We start from the raw sequence: 21,814 nt of genomic DNA, 5'->3' as shown, positions 1-21,814 counted from the left end.
AATTTTTGGTGCTGTCCCTGGAGCCAATGGGCTTGTTGTGGTTGCATCTCTCCAACAAGACAAGGCAACGCTCTACCACATCTTGTTATGCCCCAAAATAGTCATGCCCCTAGACATGAAGTAACCTTTGCCATTTAGAACTTCTGTGCTGGACTTGTAAAAGTTAGGTCCAGGATATTCCCCTTCCCACCACTAGAAGTTCCGATAAAATCCTAATCTTTTCAACTTTGATCCAAAAGGACAAAGGATCTGAAAGGGAAATGAAGGGAAAAGTTTCTGCTGTCCAGAATGCAATATGTCCCACAGCGTAGCGGGTTTTCCTATTAATGAAACCAGAGACATATTGCACAAGCAAAAGCATGGCCTCATGCAAAAAAAAAAAACATTCTTACACAACAAAATCCTTTGTTTCATGAGGGCTGGCTTTCATTCTCCTCTCTCCCACCAGCATCAGTTTCTGTATGTTTCATATCTTCATGGCAATGGATTGCAACTGTATCTTCATTTTTCTACACAGTTTTTTTTAAGTTCACCTACTGAATTTATGTACTTCTGGAAATTTTCCCTATGACCAAGAAATGAAGCCATAGAGAGACTTAATTGAATTTTGCAAGGCCAACAGTTTGTTAATCACAAATACATTTTTAAAGCTACCAAAGAGGCAACAGTACAGATTGACACTGTAGAAATCAAATCTGCAACTGCTCAATAAACTGTGCTCAGAGATGAGGATAACTATTATTATAATCAATGAGGAGACATAGAGGAGGATAACATAGAAGGATTAACAAGAGGACTCTTCCACAAGATCAAATAAATCAAAAGGAAATTTATACCAAGAGTGGGGGTGCCTATGACCCCAGGAGGACACATTACCCAAATGGAAATAAAAAGATGAGGAAAACAGTGCACTGAAGAGCTGTATAAATAATATGAAAGAATGACAAATCCATTCAAGGAAGACCCGTTTAAACATGAACTTCTAATTTTAGAAAGTAAAGCAGGAGGTGAATTCAGGGCCCTTCCTTACAGCCCTATATCCCAGGATATCAAGGCAGGAAATCCCATATTATGTGAGGGTGGGCTCAGATAAACCAGCTCAAAGCAGATATTGTGGGATTGTATGGCTGTGCGGAAGGGCCCTCAGAGCCCTTGGAAGAAATAATTCACAAGGAACAAATGGCATACCAACAGATCTACTTCAATCTACAGAGGTGGAAACTACTCTCGTTCTAACTAATATCTCCCTAGAACTATAGATGACCAGATTAAGACTATCATGCTATGGACATAGCATGAGAAGATGGGCCCTTCCGCACAGCCCTATATCCCAGAATATCAAGGCAGAAAATCCCACAATATCTGCTTTGAACTGGATTATCAGAGTCCACACTCAGATAATGTGGGATTTTCAGCCTTGTTATTCTGGGATATAGGGCTGTGTGGAAGGGCCCAGTGTGACTCATTAGAAAAGAGAATAATGTTAGATAAGACAGAAGGCATTGGAAAGAAAGAGAACCACATTACAGATGAATATGTCCAGCCAAAGGACATTGTTGATAGGATGTCTAGGCGGTCTCTCATTTATAGAATCATCACAAATCTAAGTCAGGAGTTCACAATAACACAGTTATTTTGGTTTTTATTAGACCAACATTCAGTGTAAATTTTCACATTCTTCAGAATTTTTCAACACGGCAAGAAGGTAAACAGAGCTAAAAAAAATGGCATTAACTATTTTGCCTGGTAAATTTTTCTGGTTTTTAATCTTTCAAGGAGAACATCGCATGTATGTCCATTTGTCTTTTTTTTCATTGCGGCATCTGCTGGTCAGTGAGACAAACTGCACACTCAAAAATTCATTTCTAAAAGAGTGAAACTTTTTCAAAGACTATTCTGACAAGCAGGAAGAAAAGAATTGTGCTCTTCTGCATTGAGAGATTATTACTGACAAATGCAAATTTTGGGTTGGTTCAGTCCAAAACACCACAGACTAGTGATAGAGATAGATAGACTTATAAAGTATCTCATTTACTCAATAAGAAACACTTCTCAATTTGCATTTCTTAAATAAATTATGTTGTTTTATCAAATTCATGAAACATTTTGAGAATGTTGATAAAGTGCTTCTTTAAACAAACAGAAGATTGTTTCCAATCTACACCAGAAAAATTAAAGTGATACAGTTATTCTCTTTAATTTTGCTACTGTAGATTAGCAATAGTGTTGTCAGTATTTTTTAAAGTAACAATTTACCTTAATTTTCTAAGATTTTAATTAATTTGATTAAACAAAATTGAGATTTAATAAGGTATGGCTATTTTCAATTGTATATACTCTAAAAGAACTAGATCCTCCCTGATTTTGGAAGTTTAACGGGTCACCTGTGGATCCCCAGATGTTTTGGCCTTCAACTCCCAGAAATGCCAGCCAGTTTAGGATTTCTAGGAGTTGAAAGTCAAAACATCTGGGAACCTACAGGTTGAGAACCACTGGTCTAGATGGGAGATAACCAACAAAAACCAGGTGCTTTACACTATATTTCAGGGAAAGAGCTGGCAAAACCTTTGAGTATTTCTTATCTAAGAGGTTGTCCATTGTTTGTATCCAGTCAAATTGTGTATTCTCTTCGGGGAGATGGTGGTGGGGTACAAATAAAGTTGTTATTATTATCATCATCATCATCATCATTATAAACACAACAAGATGAGTCCACAGCAGACAAGATCACTCTGCCAGCTGTTGTATTGGATCACACGTCGGACAATTCCCAAGTGTCTAGGACTGTGTGATGTATCGGCGAATAATGCATGCACATCCCAGTAAGGTGGCCTTTTGAAGCTGGCAGATGGTAATTTTGTCAGCTCTGATTATGTTTTAGTGCAGGCCAAGGTCTTTAGGCACTTCACCTAGAGTGCCGATCACCACTGGGACCACCTTTACTGGCTTGACCCAGAGTCTTTGCAGTTCAGTCTTTAAATCATATCGTGTCAGCTTTTCCAGTTGTTTCTCTTCAATCCTGCTATTGCCTGGGATTGCAATATGGACGATCCCTACTTTGTTTTTTAACATGATCATGAGGTCAGGAGTATTGTGCTCCAAAACTCTGTCAGTATTATTATTAATCATTATTATTATTATTATTATTTTTCAACACGTGAAGAAGGTACATGCATACGTGTGTGTGTATTTATATATGTGTATACATACCCATACATACATACACACAGTTATGCTCAGCACAGAAAGAATTCGTTTATGCCTGCCTTCGATGTTTCTGTTCAAGATTAAAACCCTCTAATATAAAAAGTGGTGGCAAACCTAATTCAGCACAGCAAACTAGGGTGGCTACACATGCACTCAAATCCAGATTGTTTAAGAGGCAAGAAGTCACATTGCTTTGGACAGATGGAACTAACAGTTGGTTTTGCTTTCATCCACATTTGATCTTTTTTTTAAAAAAACTTTCTAGTTTAATTATTGCAAATAATGTGAAATTCTTATTAAAGAAGGAATTGAACAACATTATCAGCCATACCTATTTTTTTCTGAACTTGCCTGACCAGAGGAGAAAGGTTCTTAAGGAAGACTCGGGAGAATATGATGTTTTACTTTACATCTTCAATGAATGCATTGCCAGTGTGGTCATGGCAAGATTGAATTATGAGCTGATGTTCCTATTAACTCTTCAGAATAGCCCTGCCCTTTTTATAACAACGGAAAATGTCCCATTCTGTCTTACATTCTTTCTGAGTGTAGAGTTAGTGTGACATTTTTCTACCAGTTCTCTGTGAATTGAAATTGGGCGTCTGCATGGAAGATTTCTCACTTTTTATGCTATGAGGAGCAGAAAGTTGTCAACTTCTCTGCCAATTTTCCAGATGAAATGAGCTAGTCTAGAACTAGAAAGTACAGTTAACTGGGGAGTTTTAACATGCCAGTTTTTAAAAAGTGATAAAACTCACAGAGGACTGAGAATATGTTTGTTTCAGTATAGTGCAGAATTTAGGGAAAGTTAATTTGTAGAGACCAGTTCCCCAAATCCTCATGTCAGCATGATCAGTGAATGTAGTAATGCCAAAAGTTTCTGGGAATTATAGTTAAAAAAAACCCAATTAATCCCTCTCCCATATGTCTAATGAAGATGTTGTGAGCCATTTTCTTAAAGAATGTGGAATCCTCTCACTTAAAAAAATCACTTTTCATGGAGTCACATGTATTCACTGGACTATACATATGCATTCTGCATATTAGATCAGGCCTCCTTTCACATCACACAATTACAGCACCCCTGGTGGCTCAATGGATCAAACCCTTGTGCCGGCAGGACTGCTGACCAAAAAGTCAGTGGTTCGAATTGGAGGAGCGGGGAGATCTCCCGTTGGTCAGCTCCAGCTTCTCATGTGGGAACATGAGAGAAGCCTCCCACAGGATGGTAAAACATCCAGGTGTCCCCTGGGCAACGTCCTTGCAGATGGCCAATTCTCTCACAGCAGAAGTGACTTGTAGTTTCGCAAGTCGCTCCTAACATGAAAAAAAATTATAGCACAATTATTCAAACTTTTCTTGTCTGGAATTTTCAGACAATGTTGAATTTTCATCTGTGCCTGATGCAGAGGTTCTCAGTCTTTGGTGCTCTCAGTATCTGGCTGGGCTTTGGCTGTTGGAAATCTTGCGTACTGGCCATACCGGCAAACTATCTGGAAGATGGGAGGATCATTGCCTGATAGTCACATTAGCTGGGAGACCACTGATCTAGAGCATCTCCAAACTTCACATTCCAAGATTCCACAGAATGTTGTCATGTCAATTACAGTTGAGCCATAGCACCATAATTTTGTAGCATGAAAGGACTTCTGAATTCAAAGTGTAAGGAAGTTCTTGGAAAAAGTTGAGTACTTCTCTTAGCATTGAATGCTAGGTGATATAGTGAGCATTGGCTGCACTGGGTAAAGTTTGATAATCTTCTGCAGTGCAAATATATTATATTGCTGCAACTCACAGGCACATTTCTGTTACAGTAGAGTCTCGCTTATCTAATCTTCGCTAATCCAATGTTCTGTATTATCCAACCCAGTCTCCCCCCACCCCCCGGGATCCACAACTGTTTCAGTACATTGTGATGTTTTGGTGCTAAATTTGTAAATACAGAAATTACTACATAATTTTACCGTGTATTGAACTGCTTTTTCTGTCAATTTGTTGTAAAAAATGATGTTTTGGTGCTTAATTTGTAAAATCATAACATAATTTGATGTTCAATAGGCTTTTCCTTATTCCCTCCTTATTATGCAACATTTTTGTTTATCCAATGTTCAGCCCATTTATGTTGGATAAGCGCTACTCTACTGTATTTAAATAGCAGCCAAATAGCAATCCCATGAGGACAGGCAGTTTGTCAGGACCTACAACAGTCCTGGCTAATCTTGCCTCTCCAGAGTTGCCATCCACAACAAGAAAAGCTTTCCTGGAAATGCAAATAGCAACTTCAGAGAGAGCAAGTACTTTTCTTGGAACTTCAGCAAGAAATATATATATAATCCTCTGCTTCATCTCTATTCCCATAAGGCTTTCCCTAGGTTGCTCTATACAGTAAAAATATGGAAGGGGGCATGAAGAGCTTCCACAGAATACATGTCTAATTTAGTTGCAATATTCAAATGGATAAGGTCCATTTCATTTCAGATTAAAGTAAGTAAAGTGAGGGCAAACAGGGAACAGATTGGGATGGTTATAGTTTTGAATGACAACTTCCAGAAATCCTCAAGTCAATATGGATACTGGGCAATTCAAGGAATTGGTAGTCGCAAAAAGTAATTTTTCTAAGCTCCATGTCTGGGATTAAGGGCCCCTTTCCTGTTGTTGCTTTAGAAGGTTCAGCCTCCCTTCCTTGATCCATGTATGAAAATAGTCTGCAGTCATTACCCATCATATATTCTCTCTTTCCTTCCCTAAAACGCGATTTATTTTTCTTCAGAAACAGTGCTTTCATTAAAAGCAATAAAAGGGTGATTTATAAAGTACGTCTGAGTTCTTTAATGGTTTGACAAATCTTTTCTATAATACAGCTGAGGTTTTTGTGCCACCCAAGGAGAGCCTCATACAAGGCCACTAAGCTTTTTTTTTTTTTTTTTAAGAAGGAACTCCTGGTCAAGTGAAACTAATAGGATATTTCCCTCATTCTTTTGCTTCTAGTTATGGTGCAAGAAGATTACCATAGCCAAAATCCATACCACAATGCTGTCCACGCTGCTGATGTTACCCAAGCCATGCACTGCTACCTTAAGGAGCCCAAGGTAAAAATCCTGCTTTTCCCGTGAGCAGTGTCTCTCCATTTTCCTACTGTAAATTGGTTACACTTCTCAAAATCTACTTTCTATTGCACTAGAGGTATTAAAGCGTCCTGGCACATATTGGTTCGACTGTTTCGGTGGTAAAGAATTTAAGGGTTTTAAAACTGGCAGCTTTTGGACCAGGACTAAAATCAGCATCAGTCCTAGTTGTACCAAGGCATAATAGATGGTTATTAATATTCTAGAGTCAGGCAGCAAATTAGTTTTTAAGCAACTGTATGAAGTTAGTGAGTTCAGTGGGTGAATGTAGTTTCAGTGCAGAGGCATTTACAGGGGAGAATTCATTGATTAACTAATTAAATTTCCCTTCTTCTTGCCTAATCGTTTTTTCCCTACTCTCAATACTTTAAAATTGCAAGGATAGGATAAGCCTGACCATCCAGAAGTTGTTGAACTACAACTTCCACCATTCCTAATTATTTGTTTTGCTGCTAGGGGAAACTGGCTGGCTTTTGCTAGTGTTGGACTAAATGAAGACAAGCGAACTGCTCAAGATGGCAGATAAAATATCTGTGAACTACAATTATACCCCACCTTTGCTCTAATGAGCTAAAGGTGGTGTTCATGGCTTTTCATCTCCCAATAACCCCCTTCAAGGACGTCTGATGAGTTTCATGGCTTGGTGGACCTACTCTCCAAAATTCCTAAAACCTGGGTTAGGCGCTTTTTTTAAAAAAAGCTAATGATTATTTCATTCACTAAATGACATTGTTTACCATATATTATGGAAAATTTATAAATTAGTGGCAAGTTTAGTGTATACTGATTGTACATTAAAGCCATTGCATAGTAAATATGAAATATTAAAATATACATATGTTTTTATTAATCTAGATGTAAGAATTTAAGAAAAAACATATATGGTTTTATTTTAAAAATCCATAAACACAAAGCCGGCTATTTTTCTGTCCTTAGGACAAGATAGAGACTTTATGGTCTATCAAAAATGTTAATACACCTACAGAAGGGGCTAGAAGGTCATTTCTTGTTTTGAATTATTATTATTTTTTTTAAAAAAAAAGATAGTACACACTCCAGAGGGATCTGTCACTTAATGAATATCTTAACCAAACCTTTATAGGCTTCCAGAAGAGACAATCAACCTTTTATAGATATAGTCATGCCCGGACCCGAGAGAAGCCTGCCACAAGGATGATAAAACATCAAAACATCCGGGGGTCCCCTAGGCAACATCCTTGCAGACGGCCAGTTCTCTCACACCAGAAGTGACTTGCAGTTTCTCAAGTCATTCCTGACATTAAAAACAAAAAGAAAAATAATTACAAAAAAAGAGTAATCTAGGACCACAAACCCAGCTTGGGAGGCCTCTTATTGCCTTGGGTTTACACTCCATTCCTGCTGTAAACTCGAATTAAACACAGTAGATATTTAATTCTTGTGCACTGGATCAAAAGTATGGCTTAAATATTATCCCAACCAGACTTGGTTTCAGTCTAGTCCACTCCCTTGATAGATGGGCCCATTTATATGTTTTAATATCGCCAGGGATATTAGATCGGCCCCCTTCCACCTGACTTTTTGAAAAGAAGTAAAAACTTGGCTCTTCAAGCAAGCTTTTTGGAATTGCAGAGGAATAGAGAAATATGAAACTTTGAATAATGAACATGGAATGGCCAGACAATGCTACTGGGAAATGACTTTAACAGGATGACACTAATGATTATTTTTGTTTTTATATGTTTTATATTGCTATGTTGAATGTTTTAATTGTATTTTTATGAATGTATGGCATCAAATTGTTGCCAATTTTTAACCCGCCCTGAGTCGCCTTAGGGCTGAGAAAGGTGGGCTATAAATGCAGTAAATAAATAAATATGATGATATGGAATTTCAGAGCAATGCTTGACCTTTGCATGGCCAGTTATTACATATATCTTGGTACAATGGGGTTGATGCTATCTTTCAGCACTGGCTCAAGAGATACCATTTTTTAAGTTCCTTGCTTCAAGGGGGAAAAAATCTTGGTCAAAAATGCTGGTTTTTAAAATTGGCTAACATCAGGGCTGTCGGACGTCCCAGATTTTAAGGGGCAGTTCCATATTTGAATGAAATCTCCCACATCCTGTTACATTTTTCACAGGATGTCAGTTGTCCCCTATTTCCATCAGCCTTTCCTCTTCCCTCCCTCCCTTCCTAGAGTGGAAAAGGTGGCAACAGCAGTAGCCACATGTTTAGGAGTCCCTTTAATAAGGGCCAGAGCCCCCTTGGAGAAGAGGCCGCAGCTCAGACTTGCCACTCACCCTCTGAATCAGCTCTGCCCAAACAGAGGCCATAGGGCGGCTGCCCTTCAAACTTCACCTCGGACCTTGGATGTTTGCAGTTCCAACTTCCAGTTTCGTTCTGCGCCTGTCCCTTAGTTTCACCTTCAGCACCTGGCAACCCTGGCTAACATGATGTTTTTCAAAAACAACAACTGCACACTTGTTGGAAGCAAAGAGGCATCAACACATCTATAAAATGATTTAGGAGAGGGCCTTCAAGAGAGCATGCCTGCCCTTTTGTTTCACCTCTGTGTTTCTTTCTTTGATGTATGTATTTAAGGCCTTTTGCTTCCTGCCTGTCTGCAGAGGTCACTTCCCCTTTGTCCCAAAAAATAGTTAGTTCTTTGTCTGCAAAGGGAGGTGCCTGCCCCAGGATAGCTTACATCCACACATGAGAGCCAGCTTTTATGGGCTCTTCTACTGAAATTTAGGTAATCTTCTTTTGTCTATCTCCCTTCCTATCCCAAGATGGATTTCTTGAAACACTAAATGTAAGTTTTTCTTTTTTTTAACCTTACAAGAGCATCTTGAGTATTTTCTCCTGTTTTCTTCCACATGCTCATACTACACCGGCTATGCTGCACTCTGCTTGATATAGATAGTAAATAATCCAACAACACTAGTATCTGTCACTGTAGCGGAATTGAAGTGCTTGATAATGTTAGGGAGGTATCCTTTGTATTTCAGCTTTTCGCAGTAGAATTTTAGACTATACCTACCAATCCTGTATATTGTTTAAAGATTTAAGCCTTGTTTTAATATTGGGCACTGCAAGTGGTCATCCCCCTGCCACACACACACACAACTTAAAGGTTATTTCAAAAAGAAGTACATTAAGTTGGGTGGTTTGTATAAGTGTGAGTTCATTTCACTGTGTGTGGTAAGAAAAGCAGTACTGTGCTTTATTTAATCTTGTGTTTGTTTTCTTCATGGTGCAGCTAGCTGACTTCCTCACTCCTCTGGACATTATGCTTGGACTACTGGCTGCTGCAGCTCATGATGTAGATCATCCAGGAGTCAACCAGCCATTTTTGATAAACACCAAACACTACCTTGCCAGTTTATACCAGGTAAGAATGATGCTTGTCATGCTGTGTTAAAAAACAATAACAACTCATACATCTTAATCAAAGCCATTGTTCATGACTGTATTTTTCAATGGTCTTTCTGCTTCTCCTGACCACCACTGTCTCTATTCCCATCATTGTCTCAATCCATGGAGCTCTCCCAATTGTACATGAAGCCAAGGGCCTACAGCATGGTGGTCATTAGCAGTCAGTGTCAAACCAGTTCAGACTGTTTGCATACCCTCCAACATTTCACAGAAAATAACTAGGTCACGTGTGGCCAAATAACATCAGATTAGTGAAAATATCAAAAGTGTTAATGAGGAAGATCACATAAGCTATGAAAGAATGCCACACTTTGCTTACCTGAGCCTACTGGGAAGGGCAAAACACAACATCCCACTCCCTCATATCTTCTCCCCATGGTGAGTTAGTCAATTCCAAACTACTCTTGCACCTCAGACTCAGTTTGCAGAAACTGAAGTAAGTTGAAGACAAAGGAGGGGGTGTTTTAAAATTAATTGAAAAGGTGGACCAGATGAGATCAAGGCTGTCCCTGCCAAATCAGTGGAGATGGGAGAGGTGTACTTGTCCAGTATATCAAAAGTCAGAAGGAAGTAGCTAGTTGAAAGCATTGGATGTATATAAAATGGGGGCGGGGGGTGTACTTACAGGCACAACTAATTCTCATGGAATATCACTAGATGTATGTGTAGTTCAGACAAATGCAGAAAAGGGCACAGAGTATGATGATGTAGAGATTGTGTTTTTGATGTGAAAACAAGATTTTACTTGAAAATGTGTTGAAAAAATTCTCAGTGTCCTACTCCTCTGTGCTCCTCACAGTTAACAAAATTAGGGTGTTGTATGCAAAATGAGAGCTTGTGAATATTGTTTGTTTTGGACTCCTCCTCCCAGATTCCACCAGCCAGCATAGCTAGGAAAATGACACTTTGAAGCTCTGGATTATATCAAATTGCAAATTTTTTACAAGCCACAAGTTTCATATTTTCTAGTCAACATATTTAAATGGCTGCAAAAGTTTTCTCTTTGAAAAAAAGAAAAGGGGGAGAAAAACATATGAAGCCCTGGATAGTGCTATTCCTGATCTGGGATGTCAGAATTGGAGAAGAGAATCAAGAAGAATATGCAGATATTTCCAGAGCAGTTTAAATTATTTCTCTTCAATAATCAGATGGCCTTTGAAATTTGAAACTGTATCCATTCTTTCAAAATCTATGTACAAAATTCCCTGTAGTAACTAAGCGGTATTACCTTTGAATTCAGAGAGTTTCACTTAATTCAAAGCACCCTGGGGATGTGTAACAAGAGTGCAGATTAAAGTATATATTACCTGATGGCTTGTTCAACAATACCTATTAAAATTAAATCAATATAAAAAGAGCAGCTGACCCATTAGGTTTTACTTTATGGCTATTAAATATTATAGCTGTTATCTTACAGTGGCGTGCAATTTCTATGTATTTCACTGGCCTCTTGGAGTCATGTACCAGGAATGGTTACTACTTTTGTTATACAACTTAGAGAATGCAACCCAGCAGTTCTCCCATTGGCATGGCCCTTATCATGCAGAAATTTTGGCAAGGGCTATGCCAGTTGGATAATTTTTAGAGTAGCATTTCCAAGCTGTGATACTTCACACTTTAGTTCAGTGGTTCCCAACCTGTTTTTGATCAGGGACCACTTGACCAGGGACCACTTTGACCACTCTCCAACATTAGTCCAAATCAGTTTTTGATCAACTTTAGGTTCAGTTTGGTTATTTGGGGTGCTGATTCAGAAATTTCCATTGGATGGACTACCTATGCTCTAATTTATAATACAGAATATATGCCACCCAGTAGTTGCCATCTGCTCGCCCACAGAAAGCCATATTTAATAATCTAAAGCTGATGTGGTCTATCCAGTGCAATTTTCTGAATCAGCGCCCCAAATAACTCCAGGAACAGGCCTAAAAATGAAGGCACCAAGGCACCCCTGCTTCCATGTGCCACATGGAACAGCTCTGCTCAGGGGGAGGAAGGGAGGGAGGAGGAGGAGCAGTCAGGAGGCTTGTTGTCACACCTTTCGTGGATAGTCAGCCTCTCTCCTTCTGACATCCCTGTTGCCTTGGCACTATAAGAGGGCTTTGCAAGACCAGCCACTCTCATTGCAATGGTGTGTAATGGTGAGGCCACGGACCATATTTTAGTTCTTGGGACTACTGGTGGTCCACAGCCCACAGGTTGGGAACCCTTTCTTTAGTGGAACTAGATGGGAAGTTATTCATGTGTAGATTCCTAGCAGAACTTTGATTTTATGGTTAATCTAACTGGTAAAAATAAGAAAGGGGTCCTTTCTTGGAAAGCCTTCCTCCCTAGTTGTGTGTTTTTCTTCTAGGGATTTCAGTTGTATAACAGTCCAGACTGTCCTTCCACCCTAAGATAAAGGAACGGGCAGGGCCATGCGAGCCAAGGCTAGTACAGAGGGATTCTGAGATACTCTGCAACTGGCTCAGTTCCCTCTGTTGCTTTTGACAAGCCATAGACAAATGTAAGACCAGACATAACAAAGTTAGAAGCAAAAGGGTTGATGCATTTAATTAATGGTTACAACTGCATTTTTGTAAGGAGAAAAATTAACTATTGGCTGCAATCCAACATCTTCTCGGTGTAAATATCTGCATGTGGAGAGATAATACACCAGAACTATGCATGCAAAATAGCAAGACTGTATAACATTTGTCAATGGCTGGATGCTCTTGTACAATGCGCAGTGTGCAGTGCAAAATCACAATGTATAATGTCAGTGTATGTGTAACTTTGCTTCTGCCACAGTCAGCAAAATGCAACTATTGCACTATGATAAATAATTTGGCCATATGTGTAGCATGATGTCGGCATGAATATCACAAACAGGATGTCCACCAAAATGTTTATAATAAATTGCTATATAAATGAAATGTTAAATGTCTGAACAAAAAGGCTAACCAGAATGAAGCTGAGAAATACTATCCATGATTATGACTGATTTATTAGTAATTCCCATGTCGACCCCAACAAATGTCCCAAGTTTCAGCTCTTCAGAATTCAGTCTCCTGGGACTCATGAGAAGCCTCTGTACAAAGTGGGCATGAATGAAAGGCTGGAGCACCTTTTTGGCAGTGCCCTACTTGTGCCCTATGCAATGTGCAGGCAGAAATAATATCTGATTGCAAAGAAGATCACCCACCTTTGAAACTGCCCTTAACTCATGCTAATTTAAAATATTTCAGCCTTGGTATTTACTAAACCATCACAATAATTGTCTATAACTTAATTAATAATTTAATAATAGTGGTTTCATTGGTGAGTCACAGAAAAGGGTCCCATCAGCAAATCTCAATCCTTGGTAGAAAGGCCTAGCTGGATCCCTCCCAGTGTGTTTTCTCTTATCCTTTCTGTCACTCCTGTAGATTTCAGCTGTCTTCCAGATGGGAACATCATGTTCCAGGCTCCATCATTTCCCTCCCAATGTCCAAAGGTCTGATCTGAGCTTTTAACTCCACAAGGACAGCAGAGGAGCCTTCAGCAATGATGACAAGGACCTGGGATCATGGCTCCAGCTGTGAAAAATGCCTTCTTATCTTATGCAGACTTTGTCTCTATTTTTCATAGGCAGTTGAAAAGGAAAACATATTCCCCTCCTGCTTTCCTGTCTTGACCTTGCAAACTCACCAGTAATCATCAGTGTTAATCATAGTATTAACACCAAACCTAACATGCCAAATTGGCATGTGCTTAACAGCATTATGTCGCCTACTTGAGGGCATCTAATGCTGTTACATTGATACAGCTAATGAGGAAGCCTTGATTCCCAATCTGTTTCAAACAGCTGCTGGGCAGCATTCCAAGTATCTACTGGAGCTTTGTATGCATAACTCTGGTTTGGAAAGAGGGCGAGGAAATTAGTTTCAGCAATTTCCCAACCAATTAGGGATCTGTGCACAGAGGCCTGCAGCTTTATACATATAGCATCTCTTGCTTCACCATAGCAATTTTTGAGTGTATTTTTCCTTGCTCTTTCTCCAGAATGTCTCTGTACTAGAAAACCATCACTGGAGGTCTACGATAGGCATGCTCCGGGAATCAAGGCTGCTTGCACATTTGCCAAAGGAAGAAAGGTAAGCAGTAGCACTACAGTCTGAGAAAAGGACTAAGATGGTATGCCCAATTAATGTGGGTTATCCAAAACACTATGAATTGGCCAGATTTACAGAGTTTTATTAGATGAACAGGTTAGTGTCCAAGAAAGAAACTGAGTCTGCGTACCCTTTATAGCAAAAGTACTGAGAAAAAAATAGGGTCTTGAAAGCACACAATTCAGGTAGTATGGTATCCATTAGGATTGGTTGATCCAAAACAAAAAGTTCAAAACTTGTTTCAGATCTAGGGGGTGCTGGTGGTTAAATTCTAAAGTCACTTCCATTATTTCTGAAAAAGGTCTAAACTTTCCAAAACTTCCAAATCAATTTGTTAATGGTGGATGCGATTGCGCAATATGCAGAAAATAGCACTGACACTGGGGAAACTCCAGGGTCTTCTCCCTCCCTCATTTTTACACCAATCTTGATGAAACTTGATATACTGCTACAACACATCCTCCTCTGTTAGCATACCAAATTTCAACATGTTCAGACAATCCACCGATTTTAAAGAGTTTTTTAAAACAATTTTAGAAATAATTTATTAAAATTAAAATAAAAGAGCCACCTCCTTGAATTTTTAAGGAAATGACAAAAGGTTATAGGGGATCCCCCCAACTTTCAGACACATTCATACTGTTGGAAGTCACCGTTTGTACAACTAAGGCCCAGAAATGTTGGGAAATGTAGCATCAAGTGCCCAAAACAGACCCCAGAAAAAAAGGAGAGGCCCCAATAAAAATAGCAAAGCTTTAGTGGTGAGCAAAAAAGAAGTTTCCAGAAATGCCTTTATTAATTTCATCCTCTCCCTGCCTCCCAAACAAACATTTCCTTCTTTCTCTCTCTTCTCTGGCTCCAAACCCTTCCTTTCTCAAAATTTTTCCTTCTGCCTTTCCTTCCTCTGTTATCAAAAACTCCTTTCTTCTGGTTCCAGACTCTTTCTTCGACCCCACACCCAACAGCAACAAGCAGCAGCAGCAACAACAGTCCAACCTCCCCTCTCCCTTCTCTGGCTGCCAATGAGCCTTCCAGCCATGTGCTTGGGTTTATATCCAGCAATGGCTGCTGGACGCTGCAAATCCCTTCCCTCCCCAAAATGTAATCCATGATTGGCTGGAAGGCAAGCAGGCTTAGTTGCATTAAAATGCTTCATCATAGTTCCGACTCACTTCCGCATCCCTGAAATCAATTGCTCAAGTCGAGTTGAAACTATAGGGGACTACAGCCTCACGGAAACGTGGCGGAAGTCCCTTTGGAAGGCAAAACATCCATTTTTTTTCCTAATTACGCCACATCTGAGTGAACCTATCCAACCCTAGTATCCATTCTAGGACTAAGTCTAGTTACCCCATCACTACCATTCAGTTGTGCTACCCACTATGTAAACAGAGGAAATGGGAATGCCATGTCAGTGCTTTGCGGGAAGGTAATGCCAAGTTGGGAGGAGGGTCCTGTGGAATCCTGGGGTTTGTAGTTTGCTAAGAACCTAGATATTTTCCTTGGCAGAGAATTCCAAACATCTGTCCACAAACTGGAAATCCTAGGATTCCATAGGATAGATCCAATGCAGTTAAAGTGGAATTACAATGCTGCAATTATACACTGTGAATAGTATCCCAGTTGGACTATGGCACAACATCCAAATATGACAGACTGAAAGTTAGGCAGGCTGAAGGCCCCACATCCAAATTAGATGCTAGTCTTCAAATTTCTAAGCATCCAAAAATCTGAATACTTGCAAGAAGATACCAAGTAACCATTTGTATCACCCCAATCATCAGACCACATTCATATCCCTTCTCCTCCCACTGCCTTTTAAGTGAAAGGTGCAGCAGTGGTGGCAACAGTCATGAGAGAAAGGGGGGACTCTCTTCTTCCCCTTGCTCTGCTTATATTTTCCCCTAATACTCCCCTCAACCAACATCAGAAATGTTAACTATTCTAGATTTAGAAACAAAGCACCAGATATGGAAGGGTGAGGGTATTATCATACACCCCTTTGCAGGTACTGCCAGCATAACAAGTGGACAGGAAGGGTAGGATCTGCAGTCCAAATACCTAGAGAGCTACAGCTGCTCCTTTTGGTTGATATGAATGACACTTCATTTAATGAGCAAATTCCCCCCCCCCCCAAAAAAAACCAGTACCTCAATCACAATCTTTTTCAGAGTCATGTTTGACCATGCCAGTCTCCCTACCAGCCCCAAAATCCCCTGCTTCCAAAGAGGTCATAAAAACTCTATTTTCTTCTAAAGGACATAAAATCTCCATGGTGGTAGTGGGAAACTCTGAGAGGGTGTATCATGAGGGATACATTGGTACTAGTTCTTGTACAAAATTGTGGTGTATTACTTGGTGTCAGACATGGAGCTATGGGATCAGGGGAGCAAAATGGGGACATTATTCCCCATAACAATTCTTCCTCCACCATTAATTTTACTGTCAGTGCATTGCAAATTTCTAATATTGCAGTAACTTAAAACTTCAATTGAGCATTTAGAAATAGTTTGGCCATCTAAAGAAGACGTCAAGCAAAGTTTCCAAGGGAATATGAACACAGAAAACATAAGAGTTTTATGTGTAGAGGATCTTCACTGCATCTCTCTCTACAGTGTATTCATGGCTGGAATCACTGGGTTGTTGTAGGTTTTTCGGGCTGTATGTCCATGTTCTAGAAGCATTCTCTCCAGACATTTCACCTGCATCTGTGGCAAGCATCCTCACAACCTCTGAGGATGCTTGCCACAGATGCAGGCGAAATGTCAGGAGAGAATGCTTCTAGAACATGGTCATACAGCCAAAAAAACCCACAACAACCTAGCTCTCTACAATGCTAGACATTTGGGGACCAGAGAAAAATTCAATTTGGAGGCTGACAGGATTTTTATTTGATCAGACATTACCCCCGTTTTGTCACCCACCCCTGTAGCAATACTCCGCTGATATCTCAAAAAGGGCAAAAAGTATTAAACAATTCTTTCACAAAAGATAGCATTTTTTTTTCTTTTTGAAATTACAGGCAAGATATTGAACAACAGCTGGGCTCCCTGATCTTGGCGACAGACATCAACAGGCAGAATGAATTTCTGACCCGGTTGAAAACTCATCTCAAAAATCAGGATTTGAAATTAGAGGATGCTCCAGACAGGCATTTTATGCTTCAGGTAAATGGTGATGGTTTCTCCCATCATTATAATAATAGTTATTTTCAAGGCATTTTTCTTTTCATGACTAACAATGTAGTTAGACAAAAAGCACTGATAGCTTATCATTGGCCTGTCAGAGTTTGGGAAAAAGGGAGACAAAGTTCTGTGCTCAGTGCTTTTGTCATGTATGAATATATTGTATGCATACACTTCCCTTCATTATGAGTTAAAACTATTGAAACCTAAGGCTTTAAGTAATATTGTTTAAAACAATGGTTCCCAATCTTTTTTGACCAGGGACCACTTTGACCAGGAGCCACTCTCCAACATTAGTACCAAAAGGGTTACAAATCAGTTTTTGGTCAACTTTAGATTCGGTTTGGTCATTTGGGGTGCTGATTCAGAAATTTGCATTGGATAGACCACATCAGCTCTAGTTTCTGAGACAGGCCATATGCTATCTAGTAGGCCTGGGTAACAACGGAAAAATTTGTTTCTAAAATCGATTCGTTTTTTGGGGTTTTTTGCGTTTCAATATTTAAAAGAATTCCGATTTTTTTTTAAAAAAAGTTCGATATTTACGAAATTTCGTAAATGGTAAAAAAATTACAAAACAATAACGAAACAATAACGAATCGATTCGTTAATGGCAGACGCGACCGCGCAATACGCTAAAAAACCTCCAAATGGGACAGGGGGAACTTCTGAAGCTTCCCTCTCCCTCTGTTGTTGACTGTTGGTGTGATATTATATTTTTTTTCACTAATTAAACAAAAAACAACTATAAAACTTGCCCCAGACATGCGGAAATAATAACGAAACGACCTCAAACCAATAACGAAACGAATACATAACGAAAGACGAAGCATTTACGAAACTAATTGAAAAATTCATTTCATTTTTAAGCTGCTCCAGAATGGTTCGTTATCGCTTCGTTAACAAAAAAAATAACGAATTTTTAACGAATTACGAATTAACGAAACGAAACCGCCCAGCCCTACTATCTAGTAGTCGCCAACTGCTCACCCATAGAAACCCATATTTAATAAGCCTCAGCACAACAGGGGGGTTTCGCAAGACCAGTCACTCTTATTGCAACCGTGTAGTAACGGAGAGACCATGGACCATATTTTCGTTCTTACAGATCACTGGTGTTCCACGGACCACGGGTTGGGAACCACTGGTTTAAAATAACATACATATCTTAAGCTGTTCAAAAAGTAGGAAGCTGCCTGATACCAAGTATGCTTATTAGTCCATCTAGTCCAGTATTATCAGTTGTTGCTATGGTACTTAAAGCGAAGTCATAGCACTATAATCGTGTAGTGTGAAAGACCATGGGGGTTTTCTTGGGGATCTTCCATTAATGTACTAATCAGGCTTAATCCATTTTAGCTTCCAAAATAAAACAAACCAGGTTTGCTCAGAGTGGTGTGATGGAGGGAAAGGATTAATGCGAAGTCATGTTGTCTTGGATCCCAGACTACTGAGATTTACTTTAATTATCCTAATGAAAAGCCTATTCATAATTTCTGGTACTTTCAGAAAAAAATTAATCAATCTTCAACACATTATTAATGATAGTGAGGGTTCTCCAACCTATTCTGTTTAGTACAGTGTTTTTCTCATCTTTCTCTTCTCCTCCTCTAACCATTTCCTACTTTTCTCTTTTCCTGAGATTCATCCAGTGTCAATATTTTGCATTCATTGATTGCTTTCCAGAGGCATTTTCAGAAAACTTGTGTAAAAACTTTTTGAGAGATTTTATGAGCCAAAAATGAAGGAACTGGGCTCCACAGGAATCCGAAATCCTGCTGAGGAGAAACATACAGTTCTCATATAAATTTCATCATCTCGGATTATCATAAGTTGCTAAAAGATTCAATTTAGTCCCCATGTGTGTGAGTTTCTGTATTGCTGAGTCAAGATCTAGCTGTTCTCTAAACTTTATGTGGTTCTCTTGAACTAGGGTCTGACTGCAAGCATCATGGAAGTATTTCATATCCCTTTTAGGGAGAGCCAGTCTTAACTTCTTCTCCAAATCATTCCTCACAATTGCAATATACCATTCAGATATATATTGCACTAGCCGTCCCCTGCCATGTGTTGCTGTGGCCCAGTCTGTGTATATCTGTTTTGTGTGTATATATGTGTTTTGTGTATATATGTGTTTTGTGTATATATGTTTTGTGCATGCATTGTAATGTATTTTTTGTTTTGTTTTTTTACTTTTCAAGTAACTTCTGCTGTGTTTTTCAGTGTTTTTATAAGTGATGGTCACTTGTTGGTCTGATAGGTGTATTGTGTCCAAATTTGGTGTCCATTCGTCCAGTGTTTTTCGAGTTATGTTAATCCCACAAACGAACATTATATTTTTATTTATATAGATTGAAATGAAACCAAACATAGATTGTGCAGGACCTCTTTATAGAAAGGAATTTAATAATTCCTGGTATGGGTTGGAGAGCAGGAATCCCTCCATTCCTTAATCTAGAGTTCAGTCAGTGGACAAAATGTGAAGAAAAAGTGATTAAATTAATTTCTGCACAGGAAGCAATGAGCCTGAGACAAATCAAGAATGCGGGTAGAATTCTGAGAAATGAAAACAAGATGATTGTCTACCCTGCGTTTAGAACCAAGAAATGCTTCTCCTCATTTTATTAGAAAGAAGTACAATACATCTCCAAATAATTTTAATACTGCTACATTTTTAACTACAGAGAGGGCAGATGCCACTAAACTCCTTCTTTGCCTGGTTGTTTTTCAAAGGGCCTCAAACTCTTCCCACCCTCCCGCTCCCATAATGGAGTAGTTAATGGACACCTTAGAATACAGCCACCAAAATCATTGTGATTAAACTTAAAAGTATCTTTCATTGACTACGTAATGCAATTAGAAAATGCTTTGGGGCTGACACCTCTACATAGCTTTTAGCAAAGATAATAATTCCATTTTGAATGGAAAGGACATTACTTAACATATTTGTTACTTCTTGAAGGAAGAAGAGAAGAGAAGAAAAGATGATGACAAAGTAGATACTCCCACTTCAGAAAAATAATTATAGCACACCCTGTACCTAATGCTGGTCTTTGATCAAGACAAGCTTTCTACGAGAAATCATTTACCATAAAAAGGAGCAACTTCTAGGAGCACAGATTTACATGCTGTAGAGGCGGAGGGCAGGGGCAGATCCTGGAAGACTGCACATGGTAGAGAGCTGCAGAAAGACTGTCTACTGTGCACTCTGCAAGGTAGTCATCTGTCCTCAAGTAAAGCAAAAGTGGCAGCCATTTATAAAAGAGAATATGGCACTATTTTACACTGATTTTAGGCAGCAGAACACCTTAGCTCAGCTCTGTCAGTAAGCAGGATCTATTAGAGATGTGTGCAGAATTCATTCCTACCGTGTCTTCCATTTCTTTTGAAGCACGAAACAGGAAGCCCTCTCCCTACATGAAAATCTGCTTGACATAAAAGCATCCGAACTAGTCTCCTTGCCTTGGAAAGAGAGTGTATGTGTGGCAGGGTGTGCAGGCTGGTCTGGAGGGCATCTGCAGCTGTGCGCCTCTTATTCTAGAGTAAGAGGTGCTCGGCTTCAGGCACTGGCAGGTGTGTGCACTTTCAGGGCCTGCCTGCACACCCCACTACACACACACACACACTTTCCAAGGAGAGAGTGTGTATGGCAGGGTGTGCAGGCAGGCCCGGAAAGTGTGCGCACCTGCCAGTGTCTACAACTGAGCGCTTCTTACTCTAGAGTAGAAAAAGCAGGTTCCAAGTAAGAAGAATGCATGCCAGGAAAGGGAGCCAGTGGGTGGAAAGCCACCCCCCCCCCAACAATGGTCTGATTATGGGGGGGGGGGGGTCCGAACAAAAGAACTGAAGACAACCCTCCTGATTTCAGGAGGCTCACAAAAAATTGATCAGGGACCCCAACTAAAGCTGGGACATGAAATGGGGCAAGGTTTACCCCGAATGTACATGTCTGGTGTCTATGCAGGGAAAAGAGTATTTTTCAGGTAATGAGGCCTAGGAATCACAAACCAATTTGAATTATATTGCTATATTGTTATTCAATTATTTATTCATTCTTGCCTAAAGAGTTTTTACTTTAAAACAGTGGTTCTCAACCTGTGGGTCAGCAGATGTTTTAGCCTTCAGCTCCCCAAAATCCTAATAGCAGGTTTATCAACTATTAGGATTTCTGCTTTAAAGCTTACTCTAGCATTAGAGACGTAGGCCATGCAGATATGGCTGTTTACACCATCCACAGTGATGCTATTGTTCCTAGCTGATAAAAAGCAGGAATATTGGTAAGGTCTAGGCTATGATGAGGATATCTTTCCTATTATGCTTGTGTTGGCTTCTGCTATGTATATGGCAATACCAAGGAAAGATTATTATCTCCCTTGGATACATGTGAGTCTATCCACAAAGTTAAATTGATGATGTTAATTTTCTCTTTATGTTAAATATAGAAATGCCTGCTAAGGGAAAAATAAATTTAATAGTTCAGTCCTAATGAAAATGTAATGGCTTACATTTAACGTGATGTAATGTATGCAGTATGTCTAGACATTGAAAAGTCTATGTTCTTCCATAAAGGATGCATATATTTGACTTTTTAAATATAAGTAACTGAGATCTTGCTCAATTTTCCCTATAAGTAACCTGAGATTCTAAGACTTTTAAGAATGCTTAAGTTGAGTGCTGATGTTAACTCTGCTGTTTGGACTTTAATGTGATCAGTTGGAGACCCAAGTGACCAGAAGGTGACAGGAGT

The 21,814-nt window shown here is 39.4% G+C and overlaps 1 protein-coding gene across 4 annotated transcripts in view; it reads left to right on the top strand.

Moving 5' to 3' along the window:
* Positions 1-21,814, top strand: part of PDE7B (phosphodiesterase 7B) — a 231,040-nt gene that overhangs the window by 198,929 nt on the left and 10,297 nt on the right. For all 4 annotated transcript variants that reach the window (XM_067466569.1, XM_060753415.2, XM_067466565.1 and 1 more), the window contains 4 exons: positions 6,196-6,296; positions 9,574-9,705; positions 13,773-13,864; positions 16,905-17,049. In XM_067466569.1, coding sequence (XP_067322670.1) covers positions 6,196-6,296; positions 9,574-9,705; positions 13,773-13,864; positions 16,905-17,049 — 470 coding nt within the window. The remainder of the gene's footprint in view (positions 1-6,195; positions 6,297-9,573; positions 9,706-13,772; positions 13,865-16,904; positions 17,050-21,814) is intronic.

The sequence above is a fragment of the Anolis sagrei genome, chromosome 1 (assembly GCF_037176765.1).
Source record: "Anolis sagrei isolate rAnoSag1 chromosome 1, rAnoSag1.mat, whole genome shotgun sequence".
NCBI lineage: Eukaryota > Metazoa > Chordata > Lepidosauria > Squamata > Dactyloidae > Anolis > Anolis sagrei.
Note: the sequence above shows the minus strand (reverse complement) of the source record. Positions and strands in the feature narration are given on the sequence as shown.